At 33.9% G+C, this 22438-nt stretch overlaps 3 protein-coding genes across 3 annotated transcripts in view; 1 reads left to right on the top strand and 2 right to left on the bottom strand.

Annotated features, from left to right (window-relative positions):
• The first annotated feature begins 3868 nt into the window (after positions 1–3868).
• LOC108763722 (atrial natriuretic peptide receptor 1) lies at positions 3869–17143 on the top strand. Its single transcript, XM_018511574.1, has 17 exons — positions 3869–3993; positions 9296–9461; positions 10869–11148; positions 11714–11823; positions 11944–12132; positions 12286–12506; positions 12817–13056; positions 13327–13405; positions 13541–13749; positions 13926–14076; positions 14269–14428; positions 14665–14825; positions 14904–15070; positions 15318–15464; positions 15539–15731; positions 15896–16169; positions 16319–17143. The coding sequence occupies exons 1-17, from the start codon at positions 3869–3871 to the stop codon at positions 16603–16605; spliced, it is 3159 nt and encodes a 1052-aa protein (XP_018367076.1). The 3' UTR covers positions 16606–17143.
• Positions 17144–17182: 39 nt separating this feature from the next.
• LOC108763723 (cysteine and histidine-rich protein 1 homolog) lies at positions 17183–19200 on the bottom strand. Its single transcript, XM_018511575.1, has 5 exons — positions 18842–19200; positions 18337–18548; positions 17918–18078; positions 17554–17756; positions 17183–17447 (listed from the first exon to the last, which is right to left on the bottom strand). Exons 1-5 carry the CDS (start codon positions 19060–19062, stop codon positions 17420–17422), a joined length of 825 nt encoding a protein of 274 aa, XP_018367077.1. The 5' UTR covers positions 19063–19200; the 3' UTR covers positions 17183–17419.
• Positions 19201–21812: 2612 nt separating this feature from the next.
• LOC108763702 (uncharacterized) overlaps positions 21813–22438 on the bottom strand; it is a 1147-nt gene continuing 521 nt past the window's right edge. The window contains exon 3 of the mRNA XM_018511547.1: positions 21813–21959. Coding sequence (XP_018367049.1) covers positions 21813–21959 — 147 coding nt within the window. The remainder of the gene's footprint in view (positions 21960–22438) is intronic.

Genomic DNA, 22438 nt, shown 5'->3' with positions numbered 1-22438 from the left:
GTTTTTCTTTGACAGAAATTGGCTCGCTGCGACACCTTTATTTGTAAAGCCGCATCATTCACGGATTAAGCATCCGTCTTGATGAGAACTGAATCGGATTTTCTGATACGCAATTACGTGACGTATCTTTCGAATTGTTTATATTGATATACAGTTCGATATTATTACATATTCTACGATATTTTATTTCGAGAATCATGCGATCATAATTAAACGATAATTACAAGATAATATAATGATATTAATAATAATGATGTAATAATAAAAATGTTAAACATGTATCAATAACAATGATGTAATAATACGAAATTTATTGTATACTTATAACATTAAAATTGATAAATCGGATAATTACAAAGAGCATGAAAAGAAAAGATGTAGCAAAAAATAAGGCGCTAGTAAAACTGCTGGCTATCTGTAGTAAATAGATAGAACACTAGATAGTAAAATGTTAGTAAAATAAAAAATATAAAAATAGATATATATAATAGATATAAATAGATACATAAAAAATATAATAATAGATATATAATAGATATATATAAAGAGTGAAAATCGAGTCTCAAAAAGAAACAATTCATTCCAAAGGTTTTAGAGAATAACACGATTTTATATTAAATTATATATATTTTTTTACATTTAATTTTATTGTAATACATATATAATTTAAAATGTTACATTAAAATTAAATATATTAATATATATAACTCTCTATACAATATAATAAATGATTTATTATTATTAATTAGATTTACTATTAATAAATCTAATTTTTAGTTATTTAACAAATTATACAAAAGTGTGATTAATATATTATAAGATTATAATTTCATACCTAAAATTTTCTCTAATATCGCTTAATATTTTGCAATTAACCTTTCATATTACTCGCTTAAGGTCTCTAAGCTTTATTTACAATTTTTTAAATATATGCATGCTATTTATATACATTATTTTATTTAGCGCAAATTGTTTCACAATTAAACAAACATTTTTTACATTTATTTTTATGTAAAGAATATATAGAATATGATCAATCATTATTTAATTGTAAATCATTAAAAAGAACAATATACAAAGATATAATGTAGGGTATCAGAAACATCCTACGCAAATTATTATTACGTTAAAAAATCAGGCGAATAATGTAGGCCTAATAGGTCTATTATATATATTATGTATCATATATTAAATTTCTTAAATATATTGTGTATTTTATGTATATCAATTTTCTTCCGATGATATCTGCAAAAGCTCCGAAGAATCATAAACATTCCTGATTCAATCCGACCATAACTTTACATTACCCTCGCTATCGGACACGCTGTAGAACTTCGTGTGCTCGCTATATATACCTGACAGAAGCACCACTACATTCTGAAAATCCCTCGGGGTTTAACGCAAGCTCGCGCCATAATGCAACTTCATTCTGTTGAAAGGCTCGTGTGGAGCCACCGCTATTTCGAATCGATGCACTTTCGACACGGATTCGCGTCTTGGATTTCCTAGACACACGTACATAATGCTTTAGATCTAACGAGAACCGCCCTCGATATGCATACCTTGGATCATGCAGTTGCATTTGTAAGGAAAAAATCGCGTTTGAATGAAGAAATCTATGGTCAGTATTTATATAATCGATTCTTATATTTAAAAGATTGTCTAAAGTACAGTCTTAATTAAGATGTCACTGATGAACTAATTAGAAAGCCGCATTAGTATTTTAAGACATACTTAAGACGATCTTAAAATAAGAACCGACTATGAATGCTGCGGGCATGGTTTGTAAAGAAACAGGTGATTTTGTTGCAATCCGCAACACCATGAGTGCAATCGGTACAATAAAATTGCAGGAATTGGAAGCGAAGCTCGGATTCGCCTCATTTATTTTCACGAGAATTGATACGAGATCTTTTCACACGTGTTCGCCAGAGAGCGAAACCCGGAAAAAATTGCGAGACATTTTTCTTTTGTTTGAGAGGAGATCGGTTGAGAGGAAGTCTTGATTGCTGTACAATCGATTGCTGCGAATCTACCCTTCACGGCTGCGAAAAGCGTCGGGGAATAAAGTTCGAGAATTGAGAGAATTTATTTATTTTTATCCCGTAATTTGTATCTGTACGAAGCATAATTAACGCACGTCATAACATTTTTTTCTCTTTCTTTTTTTTCCACTCGCAGGTGCCCCCGAGGGGCGCGTTTGGATTGCGCATTGCCACGGCTCCGTGGGACTGTATCAACCCCTATATAAGGCTGAATCCTTCCTCGCGAAAGTTTAGATGTGGCTCAACGGGCGGTCCGACGTGTGATCTCTTTTCCGTTTTCTTTTTTTATTTTCAACTTGACACACGCACCACCACTCACGTGTGTGCAGATCATCTCTTCCTCTCCCCGCGATTCGAGAGAATTTTTCATCGTTATGTTCACGAAGCTGAGGTTATTCGTGCTGTCGGTTGTTGTTGCTTCGCGAGTGCCGTGGCTCGTGAGTGTACCGCGCGGTAAGATGTTTGTTCATTCACAAAGATGTTTTTCATCGGAATACTGTGTACTTTGTTGCTGCACAAACTTTTCTGAAATTTGCAATTTTATTGCAATTTTTATTTAGTTAATTTTATTTAACTTTTAAGACGAGAAATTCGATGCGCGTGGACGCCTTTTTTATATAATAATTATATAGACAATAAATAATAATTATAATATAACAATTTTGTTTTAATTTGTGTTTGCGCTATTTTTTCTTTACCCCGGATCTATAATAGGTGTTTTAAGACTTAAGCCGTAAGAAATTGATCAATTACAATCGAATCCGGGGGGAATAATCGACTGTGATTCGCCCATTTCTTATGGCTTAAGGCTTAAAACCCTATTGTAGATCCGGGATTATTGTTGTAATATATTGGTAACAGAAAAGAAAAGAATAATTTTTTTTAGAAAAAAATTACCAAGTACAATTAAAATACTTATAAATATTAACGAATTATGACAATCTATTACTTACATTTAAATAAGGTACTTCAAGAAATACGCATTCCACTGGCAAGATTTTATTATTTGAAAAACATCCATGTCCATCAATTTTCTTTTATTAAAAGTTTACCGACGTATTCAAAAGTGCTGATAAACATTTCAATATGCAACCTGTATATCAATATTCTGTCATTTAATAAACGCATTTGTTAAGAGTATTTTGCGCGATTTTATCGACGTGTTCTTTTGAAATTTCTATCCCGATGGCGGGAATAAGCTCATTGAGTATGCATGGCTTGTAGTTTCAGTATTCTACGTCCCTTCTTGCTTTTCTGACACCCTGTGTAATCGCGCGTATGAATAAAACGAATGTATTTTCTATGTGATTTCTCCAACGAATAGCGACACTTCAATGGTATTTTTGATGCGTAATCGCGCGAATTAACGTCTTGGTCTCATTTCAATTTGCAACAAATTCGACTCTTAAGTTGTTCCAGCAGTCGTAATTTTTTAATTACAAAACTTCCATTATTTGATTTACGGAATATTTAATTTAATTTAATTTAAGCGCCTATAAAAAATATATCTAATATATTGTATATTGTAGCATTTTATTTCAAGGGATATCTTGATAAGCATCTATAATATAAGCAGCTTTGAAATAAATTTGCAGGGATTTTTAAAGTAACAGATCTCGTATAAATACCGCAAAGACAAGAGGATATTATTCTCCGTTACGTTCGTCTTCAGTTTCAAGCCCTCGTTCAAACAGCATTACTTTTAATTAAGCGTTTGAATGGTTGTCGATATCTGTATTCGCGACTCGACGAATTCACGTCTTTTGATCCACTTCGCAGTGGATTACGGAAATCCTCTGCGGGTGTATAACGTGGGCGTACTTATGGCATCCCATCTTGACAGCCCGTTTGATCTTGAGCGATGTGGTCCAGCTGTCGATCTGGCTTTGGAAGAAGTAAATGAATTCCTGAAAGTTCACAACGTGCAGCTGCGTAAAGTCCAAGGAAGGTATACAATAACTTTATGCCCAATATTGATTATACGTTTACTTGGCTCGATTTATGCCGAAGTTATAACATCGATGTTATAACTTCGACATAAATCAAGCCGTGTAAACGTAGTATAAATTGTTATCGGAAAACAAAAGGAGGAAGATCATCCATCATTTCAGACGCTATATCAATCAAAGCTGAAAAAACAACAAAGACGATTATCAAATTCACCTATTGAATTAATTTAACAATTGCGATGTCTAATTTCCTCATTGTATGATAAAAAAAAATATATCGGATGAAAGACGCATAAAAGTGTCTCGTCGTAATTTTCTTTTATGAAACGTCCCTTTAATGGACCGTTTATTCGTAATACGTGGTTCTGCCATTTTTATTTGGCCATGAGATTTTATATTTTCTGCTGTTTTGTCGTCGTTGACATCAGGGAAAAAAATACGGTCGAAGAAGAATCGGGAGGGAAAAAATACGTTATAAAAATATTTAAAATCAAGTCTAGAAATAGTCACATATAATGTCGACGTAAATAAAAGAAAGATATTTCATTACATCAGATGAAATGTAATATAAAATGTCATTATTTTCTGCATTGTGATATGTTATATCTCGTTTCAGTCGTCTCGTTATACTTCATGCGTTATAATCCATTTCGCTGCTCACGTGCACCCCTTTTGCGTCATTACATTGATACAATTGAACAGGCATTTGCATGAAAAGACGCGTTCACGATATTAACCATACAACTGCTCAACCCTCTCGAGGTTAGCGGAAAAGAAGAACGACGAATTATCTACGCGAGTGAAAATTATTTTTTACATGTGACACTTGTTATATCGATCATCCATTTCTCTCCATATAAACATCGTATAAAAAATGTATTTACGTGCATATGTACAGAATATGTATCGCCGCGCCTATGCTACGTTACGTGGTGTAATATCATCTGTTGCTCGGGGATTACACATGGTTGTAATCATTATTTCAGCAACGGCATCGAAATGCCGTGCCTTTATAATGGCATTTAATTAACTGCAACGTAAAATGATTAGTCTTCTAATGAATTAATTTCCAATAAAAATTTTGACAATTTATTGATATTTACTTATATATTATTTATTGAACGTGAATTACACGTTGTTTACTGAGAAGAAAATTTTTGGGATTTGTAACTTTAATTACATGTATTATAATTATGATTACTACTGCTATAATGTTAGTAGTAATCTATTTACTATTGCTATAATGTTAGTATAATCTATTTACTACTGCTACATAATGTAAGTATCTTTATTAAGCATTTTATTAAGTGTGATGTATATATATGTATATATATACGTGTAAAAAATAATCGTTCTTTGAAAAATCTAATGAGCTAATTCGTAAAAATTCCAACAATTTATTGACAATTATATATCATCTAGTGAATGAGGATTACACGTGTTAATCCACATTCAACAGATAATATACATATAAATATATAAAATAAGGCTCGAGGTAGCTTTTTTGACTAAATATACATATAATCACCATTTCGCCTGACACCAAAGGATCGCGTCTTTATAAGGACATTTAATTAATTGTAACGTAAAACGGCCATTCATTAACCTTTACAGGACAAAAAAGCTACTATAATGGCGCTGAAATAATTAATAATGTCATATCTTGGAGAAAGGAATATAATGAAGTAATTAATTATAATAAATCTCACTCAAGAAAAAACTGTAAGATTTTAAAAACAATTCTCTGCTTTTTAAAGGTTAATAATTAATTTCCTACAAAAATTCCAACAATTTATTTACAATCATATATCACCTGTTGCTCGTGAATTAAACATAATCACGTTGTAATTACCATTTCAGTAATGACATCGAAATGTCACGCTTTTACAACGGCGTTTAATTAACTGCAATGTAAAACAGTCATTCTTTTAATAAATTAATCCCCGACGAAAATTTTAACGATTCATTGACAATTATCATCTGTCAGGGCTCGGTCTTATTTCAAATAAATTTATTTAAAATATATATATTTAAATAAAGAAGAAATTAAAAAGTTATTTAGTATTTATTATTTTAAATAACTTCTTCTGATCTATTTCTTATTTAATATTTTAAATAAGTTTTTGGAACTTATTTTATATTTTTTATTTTAAATAAGCTTTATTTTAAATGTTGTATCAGCTTTTTATCGATTTTGTATTTTAAATAATTTTCTGGAACCTATTTTATATTTTTTATTTTAAATAAATTGTATCAGTTATGTTACCGACCTGTCGGTAAAAGTGAGTAGTTAAATTATAGAATATTTATGATAAAGTATAGTATGGGATATGAGATACCACCCACATATGATCCATGTTGATTTTCCACCTAGTTCGCGTAGAGTTAATACTATTAAGTATTAATTATAGGCTATAGCTATATAAAAAAAACTGAAACGTTATACTTATAAATGTATATGCATATATTCAAATAAACAAAAAATCATTAAAATATTTTGTATTTACTATTTGAAACTTTTATTTAAAATACATATTTCTTATTTTATATTTTAAGTAAATTTTCAAAATCTATATTTTATTTAAAGAAATACCTTTCGAAAACGTATTTAAAATAAAAGAGAAGTTATTTTTATTATTTTAAATAAAAGTTATTCTATATTTTAAATAAATAAATGCATTTTCGGACCTTATTTCTTATTTTATATTAAAAATAATTTCTTGTGAGAGAGACTTATTTTTTATTTAATATTTTAAATAAGTTCTTGAAACCTATTTCATATTTTTTATTTCAAATAAGTCGTATTAGTTATTTTACCGATTCCTACGATTTTATATTTTAAATAAGTTTCTGGAATTTATTTTATATTTTTTATTTTAAATAAGTCGTATCAGTTATTTTACCGAGCCCTGTCGTCTCCCTAATAACACACTTTATCCGGGATACATCCTGAGGATGTTCTTAGGATGTTCAAAGGACATACAGACGTCCTTTGGACGTCTTCAGGATGTCCCCTGGATGTCCCCTGGAGGTCTGTGTTGTTAGGGCTGTTGTACGAGAATTCCCAAGTAGCACAGTAGCGTCTGCAAAGTGCTAAAAAAAGCGCTTAAATACACTTTTTTAATCCTTCGTAAGCGCTTTATGCGCTACTTAAGGCTACGCAAAAAAGTAAGGCATCAGTAAGATGTAAGCAGTAGTAAATCTAAAATGTTTATTTGTTTATTACTTATTATTGCTTAAATTTTTTGTGTGCCATCATCTTTATACACGGATAGAATTTTTTCTTAGAATTTACTCTGAAAATATGACAGTCGTGGGACAACATTGTATTTCGGAGAATTTTAATGTAAATCGCTTTCATTCATTAATAAAACTACAATAAAGTATAAAATAAGTTTAATCAATTTTACTGAAGTGCATGATAAAAATCTTTAAAATATTATATTGTATCGCAACTATATTTTCAGGATAAATTTTAAAAGAAAATTCTCTCCGTGTACGTTGTATATAAACATTATTTCAGTAAAGAATTAAACTCCGACAAAAATCCCAACATTCATTTTGGTTGACGATAACATTTCGTACACGGCGATCGCGACGCAATAATTAAATTCTTTTCTCGCAAATCAAAATTCCCCAACTATCTGCATTGTCATTGCAAACATTTACGAGAGATGCAGCAGGACCGCGACATTTCTGCGCGCCGCGCCGCATTCCCGACATTTTCAATTAGCTCAGATCGATGGGAATTCAATCATTGGCCATTCATCGGGTACAATTAATGCGCCATTATCTCGAGCTGTTGCTCGCGCAACGCGTCCCTATCCCGGTGTGTCGAATGCATCGTGATTATTGTTGCCATTCGTCGCTAATTGCGCGTACGCGCGTATACAGAATATTCACACCGAAATGCGCATTTCGCTCTTCAAGGACGCGGATACCAGCGGATACTGTATGTACGTCACGTGCAACTGCACAAGAGAGCGGGAGAATATATATCCAAGCGAATCCCTGTCACATCCACCCCCAGTAATCTAATCGTATTATGTTTGCGCTTTAATACATGATATATACGATCCATCATATACATCCACTTTGTGCGTTTTCACAGATTGATATTAACCATGCACGCATATATTTCCATATCAATGCAGGAGTGTACATTTCTACATTAACGAAAATTGGATCGTTGTTGAAAGATAAGCACATGGTTTTTATTTAGCTGAAGAAATGAGTATTCTCATGTTTAAAAATTTATATTATTGACTACTTGTAAATATATTATGCATCTTGTAAATACGAGTATATTTAAAAAATATTAAAGTTATGTTGATTTTCGAAAAATGAAATAATATCTCTGAAAATAATACACTTTCACTTTGCGAGAATAAAATTTCATAGAAAAACTGATTTTTTTATCTTATCAATAAAGGGCTAAATATTCTATCCAAAATTCACTTTATGAGATGGAGAATGTATATCAATTGTTGAAATGTATATCAAATTTGAAATAATCTGATAAAAAATTGTGTTAATTTCATCGTTTTAAGATAACAGTTTACTCGTTAATTTAATTTATTTCCTAATTACAATTCATAATAATAGGAAAAAATAAAGAATACGTATTAAGTAAGAAAAAAATCCTCTTTTCAATCGAAGTGAATCTTGTTGCTTAATATTTATATGCAAATTTGCAAGTACTTGTTTAAATTCTCTAAACTGCGTTCCAATTCAATTTGTCGGACTTGAAACGCAATGATAAACTAGAATTGGAAATAACATCACAAATTACATTGATTAATTTAATAATGATGCTAATAAGCGACTTAAATCACTACAAAGAATTGATTGAAAAAAATGTATTTGCAAATTTGCATGAATATTATCAAACTCCAATTAAAATCCGCTTTGCCCGAAAATAAAATTCCTTCTCTCTGTTATTTGATTTATTCTTATCGGTCTAAAATTTCATTTATAATTGTACATATATATAATTTTTCAGAGAGTGCACAAAATTCTATTTCTTCAAATCTTTATAATGTTTAATTCCTTAATATACAACCAGAATTTTTTGCTAATGTAAACAGCCATAAATCAATTAAAAGTAACAAAAGCGCTACTTATGATTAAATCGTCAAATAATAAATAGTTATAATTTTATGTTATAATTAAATAAAAAAAATTTGTTGAAAAAATGATAGATCTTTTGCGTACTTGACAACATCGAGATCTAATAATACTGTGTTAATTTTAATCGCAAAATTTGAGATACGGTCAACGACGAATGTTCGAATTCCTCAGTTATCCGACCTGCAGCGGGGCGAGGGCACCCGGTTTAGCAGCGGACATGCATTTCCGTGACAACGTGATCGCATTCGTTGGACCGGCCTGCGCCTTCGCCCTGGAGCCTGTGGCACGTCTCGCGGCCTACTGGAACAGTCCAATTATCACCGGCATGGGTGATCAAGTAAGTCGCACTTACTTCCGCGCTGCCGATACACGTGTCAACATTTGATTACTAGCCCCAATATACATTTTCGTCCAGTCAATTAACTTAAATCTTGCATTTGCATAACTCACTCTCTAAATCTGAATCAGTGGATAGTCACTAATTATCCAGTGGCATACTTTGCACTGATAATCAGTGAAGTTCAACTAAAAAAGGAAGAATGTTTAAGCATTATATAACTAAACTACTGACATTTGCACGTTAATTTTAATCTTTCAATATCATATTCATTGAATTTAATTTACTAAAACAAGGTTAGTTAAATCACACAATAAAGATTAGCTAGATTAGGGATCTCACATTTAATTCACCGATTACCAGTGGCATACTTGGCACTGATATCAGTGATTATCCACTGATTCAGATTTAGAGAGCAGCATTTAATATTAATTAATCTCGCAACGATGATGACTATTCTCTGAAGACTATTCGACTAGAGGAACGCTATTGCGCCAACAATTGTAATTACAAAATTGTGTAAAATTGTGTTAAATTAGATTAATTCCCCAGTTTGCTTCCCCTATTTTCTAACGTTTTTGATGTCGCATCGTACGCTCCGATATTAAGACGAGTCGCCGTATTGTGTCAATGTTAATACTCATTTATGTGAAACGTGATTATCGCTTTTTTGCGAACCAAGCCTCCCTCGGAAGGCGAACTGTCTGTCACGTCCGGTATCCTTGGAAGGATCCATAAATGGAAGAATGAAACGTCGGTAAGAAGCTGCGAAAGAGTCTTTTAGAATCTTTTTTTCTTTCTGTTCCTCCAATTGCTGCATTGAGTATTGTTTCACTGAGAAAAATTTCTGGTTAAAAATGAACAAATCAGAAGATTCTGATCAATCAAAATTGGTTATCTCTATTAGAATTATAATAGATTCAACCAGAAAATTCTGATTTGTTCATTTTCAATCAGAATTCCAATTAATGCAACTAGACTCTTTTTCCAGTGTAAGCATTCATGATAGTTAATGTTGCAGCTCATCTGATATTTTATTTTTTTAACGTAATATCATTAATATATTAATTAGCTACGTGCTAATTACAAGAGAGAACGGTATATAAATTCTCCGCATAATGTTACTTTAGCCCTCGTAAAATTCATTAAGCTCGGAATTATGATAATGATATCAAAGGTTTCTTCAATATTTCATAATAATTACCACTATATTCTACTTAATTATTTATATACATCTAACATATTATCATAAATTATAATTGATATGAATTTTTGGCATATTGTTTTGACTATAGAAATAAAATCTCACAATAGAGTCTAGATATTTTTTCTCGTCGCGATCTCTTCCTGTCGTCACACGATGGATTTTTTATCATAACATATTTTTTCATCTTTTAATTCTCGAAGGGAATTTTCAAAGACAAAAGCAAGTATCCCACTTTAACGAGGATGTCGTACTGCCAATGCCGATTGCGGCTCGTCTTCGCTAGCGTGTTTAAGGAGTTCGGTTGGTCCCACGTCGCACTTATACTGGACAGGTCGGACTTGTTTTCGCTGACGGTAGGGAAAAATCTGGAGTACGGTCTGCATAAGGACGGACTTCTAAAATTCGTGAGGGAGTTAGACGGAAATTCCGAGGACGAATCGTATCACCTTTACCTGCGCGACGCGAGCATGTACGCTAGAAGTGAGTGATCGCTTTTGTCTTATGCTTGCAGGGTGTTCTCTGAAAGACTTAAATTAACTCTAATTTTTTTCAAAATTATTAGATAAATCTCTCTTTTACGTCATTAAGGATATATAAAAAAAGTGTACAGTCTCTACAAAAATTGACTAAAATTAGAAAACTTTACGTAAAAAAATGAATGTTATATACATATTAAACGGTTCAATAAATTAATATTTATATTTGACAATACAATTTTATAATTTAAATAAACATTTTCTCATTTTATCTTAATTATTGTTTAAAAACATGTTTATTTTTTACTGAAATAATTTTTTATTCAGATTTTAAAATTGTCAAGCATTTGTATTACTTTTGAATACAACGTAGAAAAATTGATAATTTTTTCATATTTTTTTAGTTTATATTTTGTTAAGAAATACATATAATTATAATATATCTTTAATCGGATATATCTTTAATCTGAAACGTTCAACGTAGAAATATTTCTACGCGGTGACAAAAAATCGCGATGCTAAGACGTTGTGTTTTTAACGACAATTTAAAAGATAATAATTTTGAACAGTTGTGATACTCAGCGTTCGCGGAACGCTTGTCAGAAGATTTATGCTGGCCGCCCACGAATTAGGAATGACAAAAGGGGATTGGGCTTTTTTCGACGTCGAGATATTTCACGTAAGGCGCTATAATAAGTGAGAAAAGACTATTTTAAATACGTCATATATCAACGTGACAGCAAAACTATCACGGATAACACTTTCTCATCAATGTTAAATCAATCAAATAAATTTTAAGGGTTCGTACTGGGGCGATCATGACTGGGAGGTTGGGGACGAGGACGATGCCACTGCCAGGAAGGCTTACGAGGCTTTACTGAGGGTGTCTCTTCTTCAACCGACTAGTCCGCGATTTCAAGATTTCGCCGATAGCGTCAAGCATCGTGCGCAAACCAATTACAATTATTCATTTTTAGAGGACGAAGAAGTGAGTTCATTAAAATAATAATTCTATAATATAGAATCCTAAGGACATAATAAAGTTGCGATCTTTTTTAGACGAAGCATTTTAAGGGTACAATATTATCAATCAAGAAAATCAATCCAAGCGGGTGAAATGAATTTCTTGCTTTTTTCACAGGTGAATTTCTTCGTCGGAGCATTTTACGATGGTGTTTACTTGTTAGGGATCGCGTTGAACGAGACCCTGGCCGAAGATGGAGATATAACGGACGGCATATCTATAACGAGAAGAATGTGGGACCGAAACTTCATGGGTATTACAGGTCACGTCAGGATAGATGACAATGGGGATCGTGACGCGGATTACAGCATTCTTGATTTAGATCCCATTACCGGAAGGTCACTTAAAATTCATGCCATTCGTTCCACGCGATTTTATCATTTATATCTATCAAGATGCATCTCGCAAATTGTAAATTCACAATTAAACAGTTTAGGAATTAGAATTTTTTTCTAAATTAAATGTCACAGATTATCTTGTTATTAAGGAAGATAAATTTGTTTAACATTAGAGGAAAAAATTCTATAAAGACCCGATATGAAGAGAGAATCAACTGAGTCAATATAAAATTATCATTGATGTTACATTTTTATAAAAAAAACACCATATAAAAAAAATTGCCAAGGATAAGATATTGGCATCTTACAGGTTCGAAGTGGTTGCTCATTATTTAGGATTAAATCGAGAATATAGCCCTATGACTGGCAAGAAAATCCATTGGCCGGGTGGAAGGGAAGGACCCCCGCTAGATATTCCGGAGTGTGGTTTTTTAGGAAACGACCCGGACTGCACGTCAAGAAGAGAAGCTTATACGTTTGTAGCTTACACAGGCATAGCGCTCGCTGTGTTTCTACTAGCTGCGATTACAGCCGCGTGTCTATTATACAGGTATACTTCATGCGATTTCATCAAATTTTATATTTGTGCGCGCGGTCCAGGAGTTTTAAATAATAATATGTAAAGAAATAAAATTAAAAAAAAAGTGTCGATACTAAAAAGCCCTGATATAACAATAGGAACGTAGAATTTTTTAATGTTAAATATTTGTGAAGAATATAAAATTATAATAGAATATAAAATTAATTGACGTGAAAAAATTTCTTTGCATAGACATTTGCGGTTATCTGCCGATCTCAATAACATGTCCTGGCGTGTGAGACCCGAGGAATTGCTTCTAGAAGTTGGGAAACAGTTCTCATCGAAGATAAATTTACACCAAGCGATATCCGACGCAAACGTGAGCGATAAATTATGAGTATAACGTGCGCAAAACAATAAGAGATTACTTAATTTTATTTATTGTAAAGTAAAAATAAAATTATATATGATTTATAAATCGTAAAACTTAACTGATTCTTTTACTTGATCATAGAATTACGGATTGGAACAGAGGATACGTCGCGGTTCGCAGATTAGTTGCGAATCATTGCCGCCAACGACGGTTTTTACCACTATTGGGATATACAAGGGCGAGAGAGTAGCTATCAAGAAGGTCACGAAGAAGAAAGTAGTCGATGTGACAAAGAAATTGCTTTGGGAAATCAAACAGGTCAGGGACGTCACGTCGGAAAACACCGTGAGGTATTTTGTCTTTTAACAGTAGAAACAATTTTTCCCCGTGTTTTTCTTTCTCGTAGATAATAAAAGGATAATCATTCACAAGATTTCTTCGATAGCATAAATATTTAACAACGTAACATCGCTGCTACAAACTGTCAATTTCTTGCTATTTATTAATAAATTTAATTGCTCGCTAGATTTATTGGGGCTTGCCTCTGTTCGCCATCACCGACTGTCTTAATTCTTACCGAATATTGTCCTCGAGGATCGTTGAAGGATGTTCTGGAAAATGAGGCAATTAAGTTGGATTGGAATTTTCGAATGTCCCTGATCCACGATATCGTCAAGGTAGATGCAGGTGCAGAAGTTGTGTTTTTCGTTAAATTATAGAATGTATCTCAACATATTTAACTGTTTTTATATAACTTAATTGTATCTTAATTAATATTATATTGATTTATAATAGAGCATTGTAATTAAATGGTACATCATGAATAAGCATGATGAAGCGAAAACGATAAAGAGATTGCTTTCTTGTAGGGAATGTCTTATCTTCATACCAGCGAGGTTTCCGCCCATGGAAAGTTACGATCGTGTAATTGCCTAATCGACGGTCGTTTTGTATTAAAAATTTCGGATTTCGGTCTTAAAACTCTCACCACACCTTCCGAATTGATTATGGACGAGAATTATTACATCAGTGAGTTGCATCAAAAAATATAAACTATAAACGATTTAAATTCTCTAAAACTTTTAGAGTGAATTGTCACTCTGAAGAGTGAAATTTCACTCTTAAAGATTAAAAATCGTGCCACTCTTTTTCAAGCCTGGCTCAATTTTCGTTCTTTAAGGTGAGATTCCACCCTAAAGAATTTAGAAAGAATATATGATTGATGCATTAAAAATTGACTCAATCAATAGAATCTTTATTTGCAGAATTACTTTGGATCGCTCCGGAACTCCTGCCATTAACGATAACACCCGGCAGCGCCGCGACGCAGAAGGGCGATGTTTACAGTTTCGCGATTATCCTGGAGGAGATAGTGGTCCGCGGTGGTCCGTACGAGATAATCAGGACTTTTATGACGGCGCAAGAGGTATGATCCATTTCATTCTTTTTTTAAATTCTAATTTTAGCGCGATTTTTTTATCATTTTGATGCCTTTGCTACGAAGATCGTGAACAGAGTATCAGCGTCGGAGAATCCTCCTTTAAGGCCGGAAGTCACGCCGAAGGACTGTCCGCCGGATATACTCTCATTGATGGAGAAGTGTTGGCACGAAGTTCCTGACGAACGACCCAGCTTCCACACCATTCGCGGCATAATACGAGGAATCATGAAGTACTTTTATTTCAAATCGGGAGAACGATAGTGTATTTTCAATTAATCGCGATGGCATACGGACGACTCATTCACGTTACATCGTGCTTTGATCTTTTAAATATATTTATATTGTTATATATCTTGTTATCCTCTCTCCACGATTGAGTCGCTCGTATACCATATTTAAATTATAAAAGATATAAATGTAAAAATATATAAACAAATGTATATAAATATACTACAAAATATTGCATTCACATTTCAGAGGATATTGCGAGAATTTAATGGACGATCTGCTACGGCGAATGGAGCAATACGCCAACAACTTGGAGGCGCTCGTCGAGGAGAAGACCGAGCAATTGAGCTTGGAAAAGCGTCGCAGCGAGGAATTGCTGTACCAGGTGCTTCCGAGGTATCGAAATCTTTTATCATTGCTTTGTCTAGTTTCTCGGCATTTCGCTCTTTTTAATAGTGATTTTTTTTAAGACAAGTCGCCGGTCAGTTAATGGCTGGGGAGATGGTGCAACCGGAGCAGTTTGAGTGCGTCACCATCTATTTCAGCGATATCGTTGGTTTCACGGCGCTATGCGCGCAGAGTACACCTATGGAGGTCGTGGATTTCCTGAATGATTTGTACAGTACCTTCGACAGTATTATTGGATTCTACGACGTTTATAAGGTAGATATGTAACAAAATAAATTATAAATAAAGACACATAAATGATTCATTTTAGAAAAAAGAAACGCATTTACGCCAGAGTCATTCAGTCTCCAAACTTGAACTCTAATAACAAATTCTGAAATGACTTTGAGAAAAGAAATGATTTTGAGATTGATTTACAGGTGGAAACAATAGGAGACGCGTATATGGTGGCGTCTGGTCTTCCAGAGAGAAATGGTGACGAACATGCGAGGGAGATTGGACTGATGGCTCTGGCAATATTAGACGCCGTCAGATCGTTCACCATAATACACAAGCAGAATACTCAATTGAGCGTACGGATCGGCGTGCATAGTGGTCCAGTTTGCGCTGGAGTGGTGGGTCAGAAGATGCCGCATTATTGCCTCTTCGGCGACACCGTGAACACGGCGTCTCGAATGGAATCCTCCGGTCTTCGTAAGATAAATCCTGTATATTAGATAATAACAAAAAAAAAACACAAATGTTTTAAAAATTGAAAGATTTTCAGTTAAAGTTTTTAATCCTATGTAAAGAATTAAATATAAAAATTAAATATAAGCTTAACTATATAATTTGTTTCACAGCTTTGAGAGTACACGTCTCCAAAGCGACGAAGAATATCTTGGACAAGTTCGGGACATTCGATCTTGAGCTCAGAGGAGAGGTGGAGTTGAAGGGAAAGGGTAGAGTGACATCTTACTGGTTGACCGGTTGTTCGGAACCCGATTCCAGATTGGTCGTGCCGAAGTATCGCAGACTTAGTAGCAGCCAACCCGAAAACAATCTCAATCCATTAATATTTCCACTGAATAATACAAATGGCTCAAAAACAAGCAACAACACCTTCATCAACTTGGCGGAATTATCATAATTAATATTTAGCTCTTTTTTAGAGTAGAAAGATAAAAAGGTTGCAATTGAGAATTATAGAGAAAAAAATTTCTAATGTGCCACACGCGTCATAAATTAGGAATCCGTAAGAATTATCATAGAAACATTACTTTTTGTTCGATACCGCTCTTCGATGTATAAAAACGACTTAACGCTACATCAATGTGAATTGGATGTAATAAAGTAGTTTTAGTCTTATTACAATTATAACTTTTATTCGGAATTTTACATCGATAGCGTTTTATTTATTTAAATAAAAGAAACACGATAGGCTCTTCATGGACAGGGGTATGTATAGTAAATTAATTATCTAAGATACTGATCATTTAGCTTTTAACCTTGGGGTATAGCACATTGCACAATTGGTACGTACAATAATACAATAATTTATCATTTAAGAATAATCTACATAAACTATTCACTAATCTTTAGTTTGTTCTTTTTCTTTTTAATGTAAAAGTTTGATGTAAAAGGGAATTATAAAGCAATTCAACCTAATTTCTCAAATACTTATATATATTACCGTGTTTTTTGTATATGTCACATTGTATTAATTTTATACATATTTATCTTCGTCAATATACTCAACATGTATTTTTAAACATTACAATGATATTAGCATCTTCTCTTTTCGTCATCATTATCATTACCATGATCAATATTTCTCTCTCGCTACTGTAAACGATTATAAATCTCTGTGATCTCTATAATTATTTGTCATTACGTCTAGAAGATCTCGTCGAAGATCGATTCCATTTGTGACAAAATCTTGACAATAGATACGTCGTTGTAAGCTACTTAGACGCCAGGAACATTATTAGTCTGCAAACGAAAAATTACACGCTGTACATATGAGTTACACTCTATTGTGTATTATATTGTAATAAAGTAACTCTGCAGTACCTCTTCTTTAGGATCAATTTTTTACCTAAAACTGATGGCTTTAGCTGCAAGAAGTCTATTGCACTCCGCCGTGTCCGGTAGCGGTAACGTAAAATACGGACTCTCGTTTTCTTGCTCGGTGAATTCGAATCTATGAATTCTCGGATGGACCTTCATATCGCCGAACGGGCCTTTCAAGATCAAGTAATAAACTGGTAGCGGGTAAGTAGTTTTTGTCTTTAGTATCAGCTACGAAACATATTTTTATACTTAGATCGCAATATCTACATCGTTATCGGATTTATATTTCAATAATCTCTTTTACTCTTAACTCACGTACACGCGCACGTATATGAATAACGGTACTTAAAGTTTTCTATGAAATTATGAAGACATGCGGTTTTTCGTACTTGGTAAGTTATGTCTCGCTCTGAACTTTGAGTAGGATCGCGTTGATTACTGTTGATTCTGGCCTTTACTACCCACTGGTTGTTGAAAGCGCCAAATCGAGAGGTTTCGTAAAATAGTTTATGAATAAATTCGTCAGTGCGATATGGCTTCATCTGTAAATCTACAAATGATAAAATTTTACAGATAATTGATAAATCTTCGAGCATCTGTAGCTAAAAAAGAAAGAGAAGATACGATAAAGAGGTAAATCAAGAGAGTAAAATTAATATCGTGATACAAAAAAGTTATTTATGCAATTGTAGTTTCCGTTGCTGCTAGGAAAAAAAATATGACATACATTTTCTATCTAGTAATCTACAGATTATTTTAATATATTTTGCCTAACGTTATATAATAATGCTCAAGAATTGATACAGACCGTTAAACGTGATTTTCTCGTAGGACAAAAGATCAAAGACATTGTCATAGAGCCTACGTTCTTCCAAGGTACGGGCATCGATCTCACGCAAAGCCTCCATCACGTCCGCACCCGTACGATAAGGATGAACGCAGTGACTTTCATGTTCCGGAATCTCGTGATTTGGGCCTCGCCACGGACAACCGATTCTACTATATTTGCAACTAGATATCCTGTACAAGTAATTAGACATTGGATATGAGCATACACGTACACAAATACGTTCTACAACAAGGAGAGCATAGGAGGTTGAGAGAAAACTTTTATGTAGGATTTTGGGACATGCATTTCTAATGCGAGGCATATTAAATTTTAGGAAACTTAGGGAAGTTATGTACACATAAATAAATTGCCTATGTATTTGCGCAGTTCACCTGTAATTATATTATAGAGATCAGTTGCATTATAGTTAGAGACGTCAATGAGAAATCCTTGTAAAATTGTAAATTTTGCCTTACGAATTTACCTTTCCTCACACATAGCCTCTTCATGATGTTCTAAGGAATTTCGTGGGAACTCCTTAGCGCAATATTGACATTCAGCAGGTAACTCAGACACGGCTTTTTCGACTGCTAGATTTCGTGACGCGGTGGTTTTGCTGATTTCGATTCTGCAGTTGGGACATGTTGCCATCTCGTCCCGCAGCCTGGCATCTGCGAGGACATGAGTGAAGCAACCAGCACACATCAAGTGTCCATTAGCACACTGTGAACATCATTGCAGCATGTATTATTAACGTTCTTGCTGTATTATTATTGTGTTATTAATGTTTTTTTGTTAAATTTTCTTTTTTTATATATTAGAAGATTAAACACCTAATTCTCTCATATATGTACATTATGTGCTCATAAGCGAATGTATTATTTAAGATGTATAACTTTCTAAATTACAAACTTTAATGACTTTTCATGAGAAACATATAGCTAACATTATTAATTCAATGTACACGTTAACAACAAGCCGATTTTTTTTTCTACTCAACGTTTTACTACGCATATTCATTTTCTGTTTCGCATTCTTATTTGCGTACACTACAGAACTCCCAGAATCATAATCAAACCCAAATAGAACCAAAAAATTAATGCTATGTATATTACCATCACTTTGAAGTTTAAACCTGAAACACAAAATCGTACGAATACTCATTAATCACAACTATCAACATGTATTTATCAAGATGGTCTGTTTAAGTTATCACGAGTACTCTCTAAGAAATTACTTTTAACAATACTAATATATCAATGACAGAAGGGAAGAAACGAGGATGATGACACGTGGGACAAGTGAAAAGGGGTGTTTTATGCGAAATAACTAACTAATAACCTTTAAGAATATTTATTTTTGTTTTGCACTATACAGTTTGTACAGATCTTTGTCTTGTTTCTCTGTATTCGCTTTCTCTCCCTCACTCTCATTCTCTCGCTGTTGACTATAACTGATGGACATCGGTTTCGCATTAATTTAACAATAAGCCTTTATATTCTCATTTGTGCTCTCTGAATATGTTCCCTGCTTCTCGATAGTCTCTTATATTAAACATAGCGTTTCGTAAGATTCAAATATCATTTATTATATACGTTTCGTAAGATTCAAATATCAAATATATTATATACTAAAGAACTACAAAGATCTAAAATCTTAAGTACTTCACTATTTTATCTAACCGTTTTAATAGAGATACTATAAGTGAAACACGGGGCTTCCAACCCCCGCTATTCTGTGAATCACAGAAACAAACATCGTTTTTCATAAATGCGATAGATTCTATGTAAAAAGAAAAAGGAGCAGAGTGTGTGTGGAGTGTTTGTAGAAATTTACAACTGAAAGAATACAATGAATATAAGTCTTCAGTGTTATAAATGAAAACGTCTACGTGCGTCTGCATAAGGGACTTTACACACATGTCTGTTTAACATTAATTAAGAATATGAGAATAGGTGATACAACCTCTCGTATTACGTTACAATGGTTATTATAAATCCCTTTACGCCATATATTTCGCGTCGTTATTCTAAAGAAAGATGTATCGAGATGAAAAATTAACGGAACGGGTTCTAGGGAATATCTACAAACAGTTCACCGTGTATCCCTCTTGCGATCAACATTTTAAACGAGTATGAGTAGCTGCATGCATACACACAACAACTCGAGAATGCTGCTTTACATTCTCTTTAAAGTAGCTCCTAGACAACCCATATTATTACACAACATGATATTGCACAATATTATTGATTATCTGATGACTATATTGAGCTTCCAGTTTTGAACTGTTCAAAGGGAGTATCAATAATATTGTACAAAATAACTGTATAACAATATTAAGCGTCCTGAGATTGTTTAAGGTACCTATTTAGGGATTCCAAGAGGTATTACCTATATCTCTCTCTCTCCAGTAGTTGAAATTAATTATGAATACCGCGTTATACGCAGGCACAGTTATAATGAGGGAATCAATATAATTAACTGCGAAAATATAGCAAATGCGCACATAGAAAATTCTGCGTGTAACTATTTATATTTAAAAAAAATGTTCTTTCTTAAATAAGTGAAATATTTGATCTTTCAAAGCAAAGATATGCGCATACGTGTCTTAGCTTTAATATTTCAAATCTGTGAATATTGCAAAAAAGAAAATTTCTTTCGTACATCACACAAGTTTGCCACACAACGATTCATTGATAAATATAGCAGCAGCATGTCTTTTGCTGCATTTAGCAGACTCATCAATTGAGTGAACACTCGCTGTTATTAATGTATTCTTCTGGATCATTCCCAATCAGACTTTAGATCTAGAAGAATACATCAATAGTAGTGAACGCTCACTCAACTGTTGAGTTTGCTGAACTCAATCATTTTTTTTAATATAAAGAAAAAAATATAAAGTCACCTACCTGCGGAAAACTTAACATGTCTTGTCTTGTCTCAATAGACAAACTCATTATTCGACCTGTGTATAAAGCTCAATTTATGAAAAACAGGGGACTGTATGATTATATTATTGCTATACTTTCGGGTTTTCGGCGTATATTTTAGTATTGTCGACAAAAAACACATAAGGAGAGTGATCCATGTTTGGCACTGATCAGCTCAGTATCAAGATCCATGTTGATTCACATTTCGACTGCCAATAACAAAATAGAAAAAAATGCAACTATTCGACAGAGACGATTCATTAGTTCCATACCTAGATTGCAAGCCACTCTGACTTGTCACAGCGAAAAAAATAAGGAAAAGCAAAAGATGGAAACGGAGAGAGAGAAAAAAAAATGTTTAGTAGAGGGATAAGGTTGAAGAAGAAGGAAGAGGAAGAGGAGGAGGAGGAGAAGGAGAAGAACGCAGTCTGCTGTGAATAGTAAGGTAGCAATATAATAACGCGATGAAAGATTCTGCTTTGCGTGGCGTATATACAAACTTTCTCAGAATTAAAAGCGTACGTTTCAATGCGAGGTATCTGCAGCTTTTAATCGACTCGGTCGCACTTCTTTCGGAAGGATCGTCGACGCGGTGTGAATGGGATGCAACTTGGGCGATGTAAGACAGAGCCTTCTCTTAGGTGGACGGCCACACTTGTGCCTGGCGAGTATCTAGCAGGACGTGTCCACGACAAACGACCTGGACTGATCTTCCGCAGAGGAAACGAGGCTCGTGGATCAGATCGCGCGACCATACCACCTCGTCTCTACGTAACGTCGCTCTAAAAATCGACCTCAAACGGGTCGATGGACTGCCACACGAGTAGGACGACGCGGGATGTGAGGGGAAAGGTGGTATCGCACGTTGCGTTTGTCCGGCGCGTCTCGACTCGCGAATTTCAGACGTCATAAATTTGAGGACAGGTTGTTTTTCTATTTATCTTCTCGATAACGACACGAGCTGCTCGTTACATGCCAGACCTCCCAGGCGGAGGAGGTGGAAAAGGAGAAGGGAGGACCGACCTACCTGATAGACGGCCGCGCGAGGCAAATCGAGGCATACTGCGCAGCAGAGGATGCCGCCCAGACGGTGCTCCAGCTTCTGCTCCGTTTTCGCGGCGTCCTCGGCGCGAACTGTCCTGCGCCGTTTC

This window comes from Trachymyrmex cornetzi, unplaced genomic scaffold, assembly GCF_001594075.2.
Source record: "Trachymyrmex cornetzi isolate Tcor2-1 unplaced genomic scaffold, Tcor1.1 scaffold380, whole genome shotgun sequence".
In the NCBI taxonomy this organism is placed as follows: domain Eukaryota; kingdom Metazoa; phylum Arthropoda; class Insecta; order Hymenoptera; family Formicidae; genus Trachymyrmex; species Trachymyrmex cornetzi.
The sequence above is the reverse complement of the archived record's forward strand: the minus strand, read 5'-3'. Positions and strand labels throughout refer to the sequence as shown.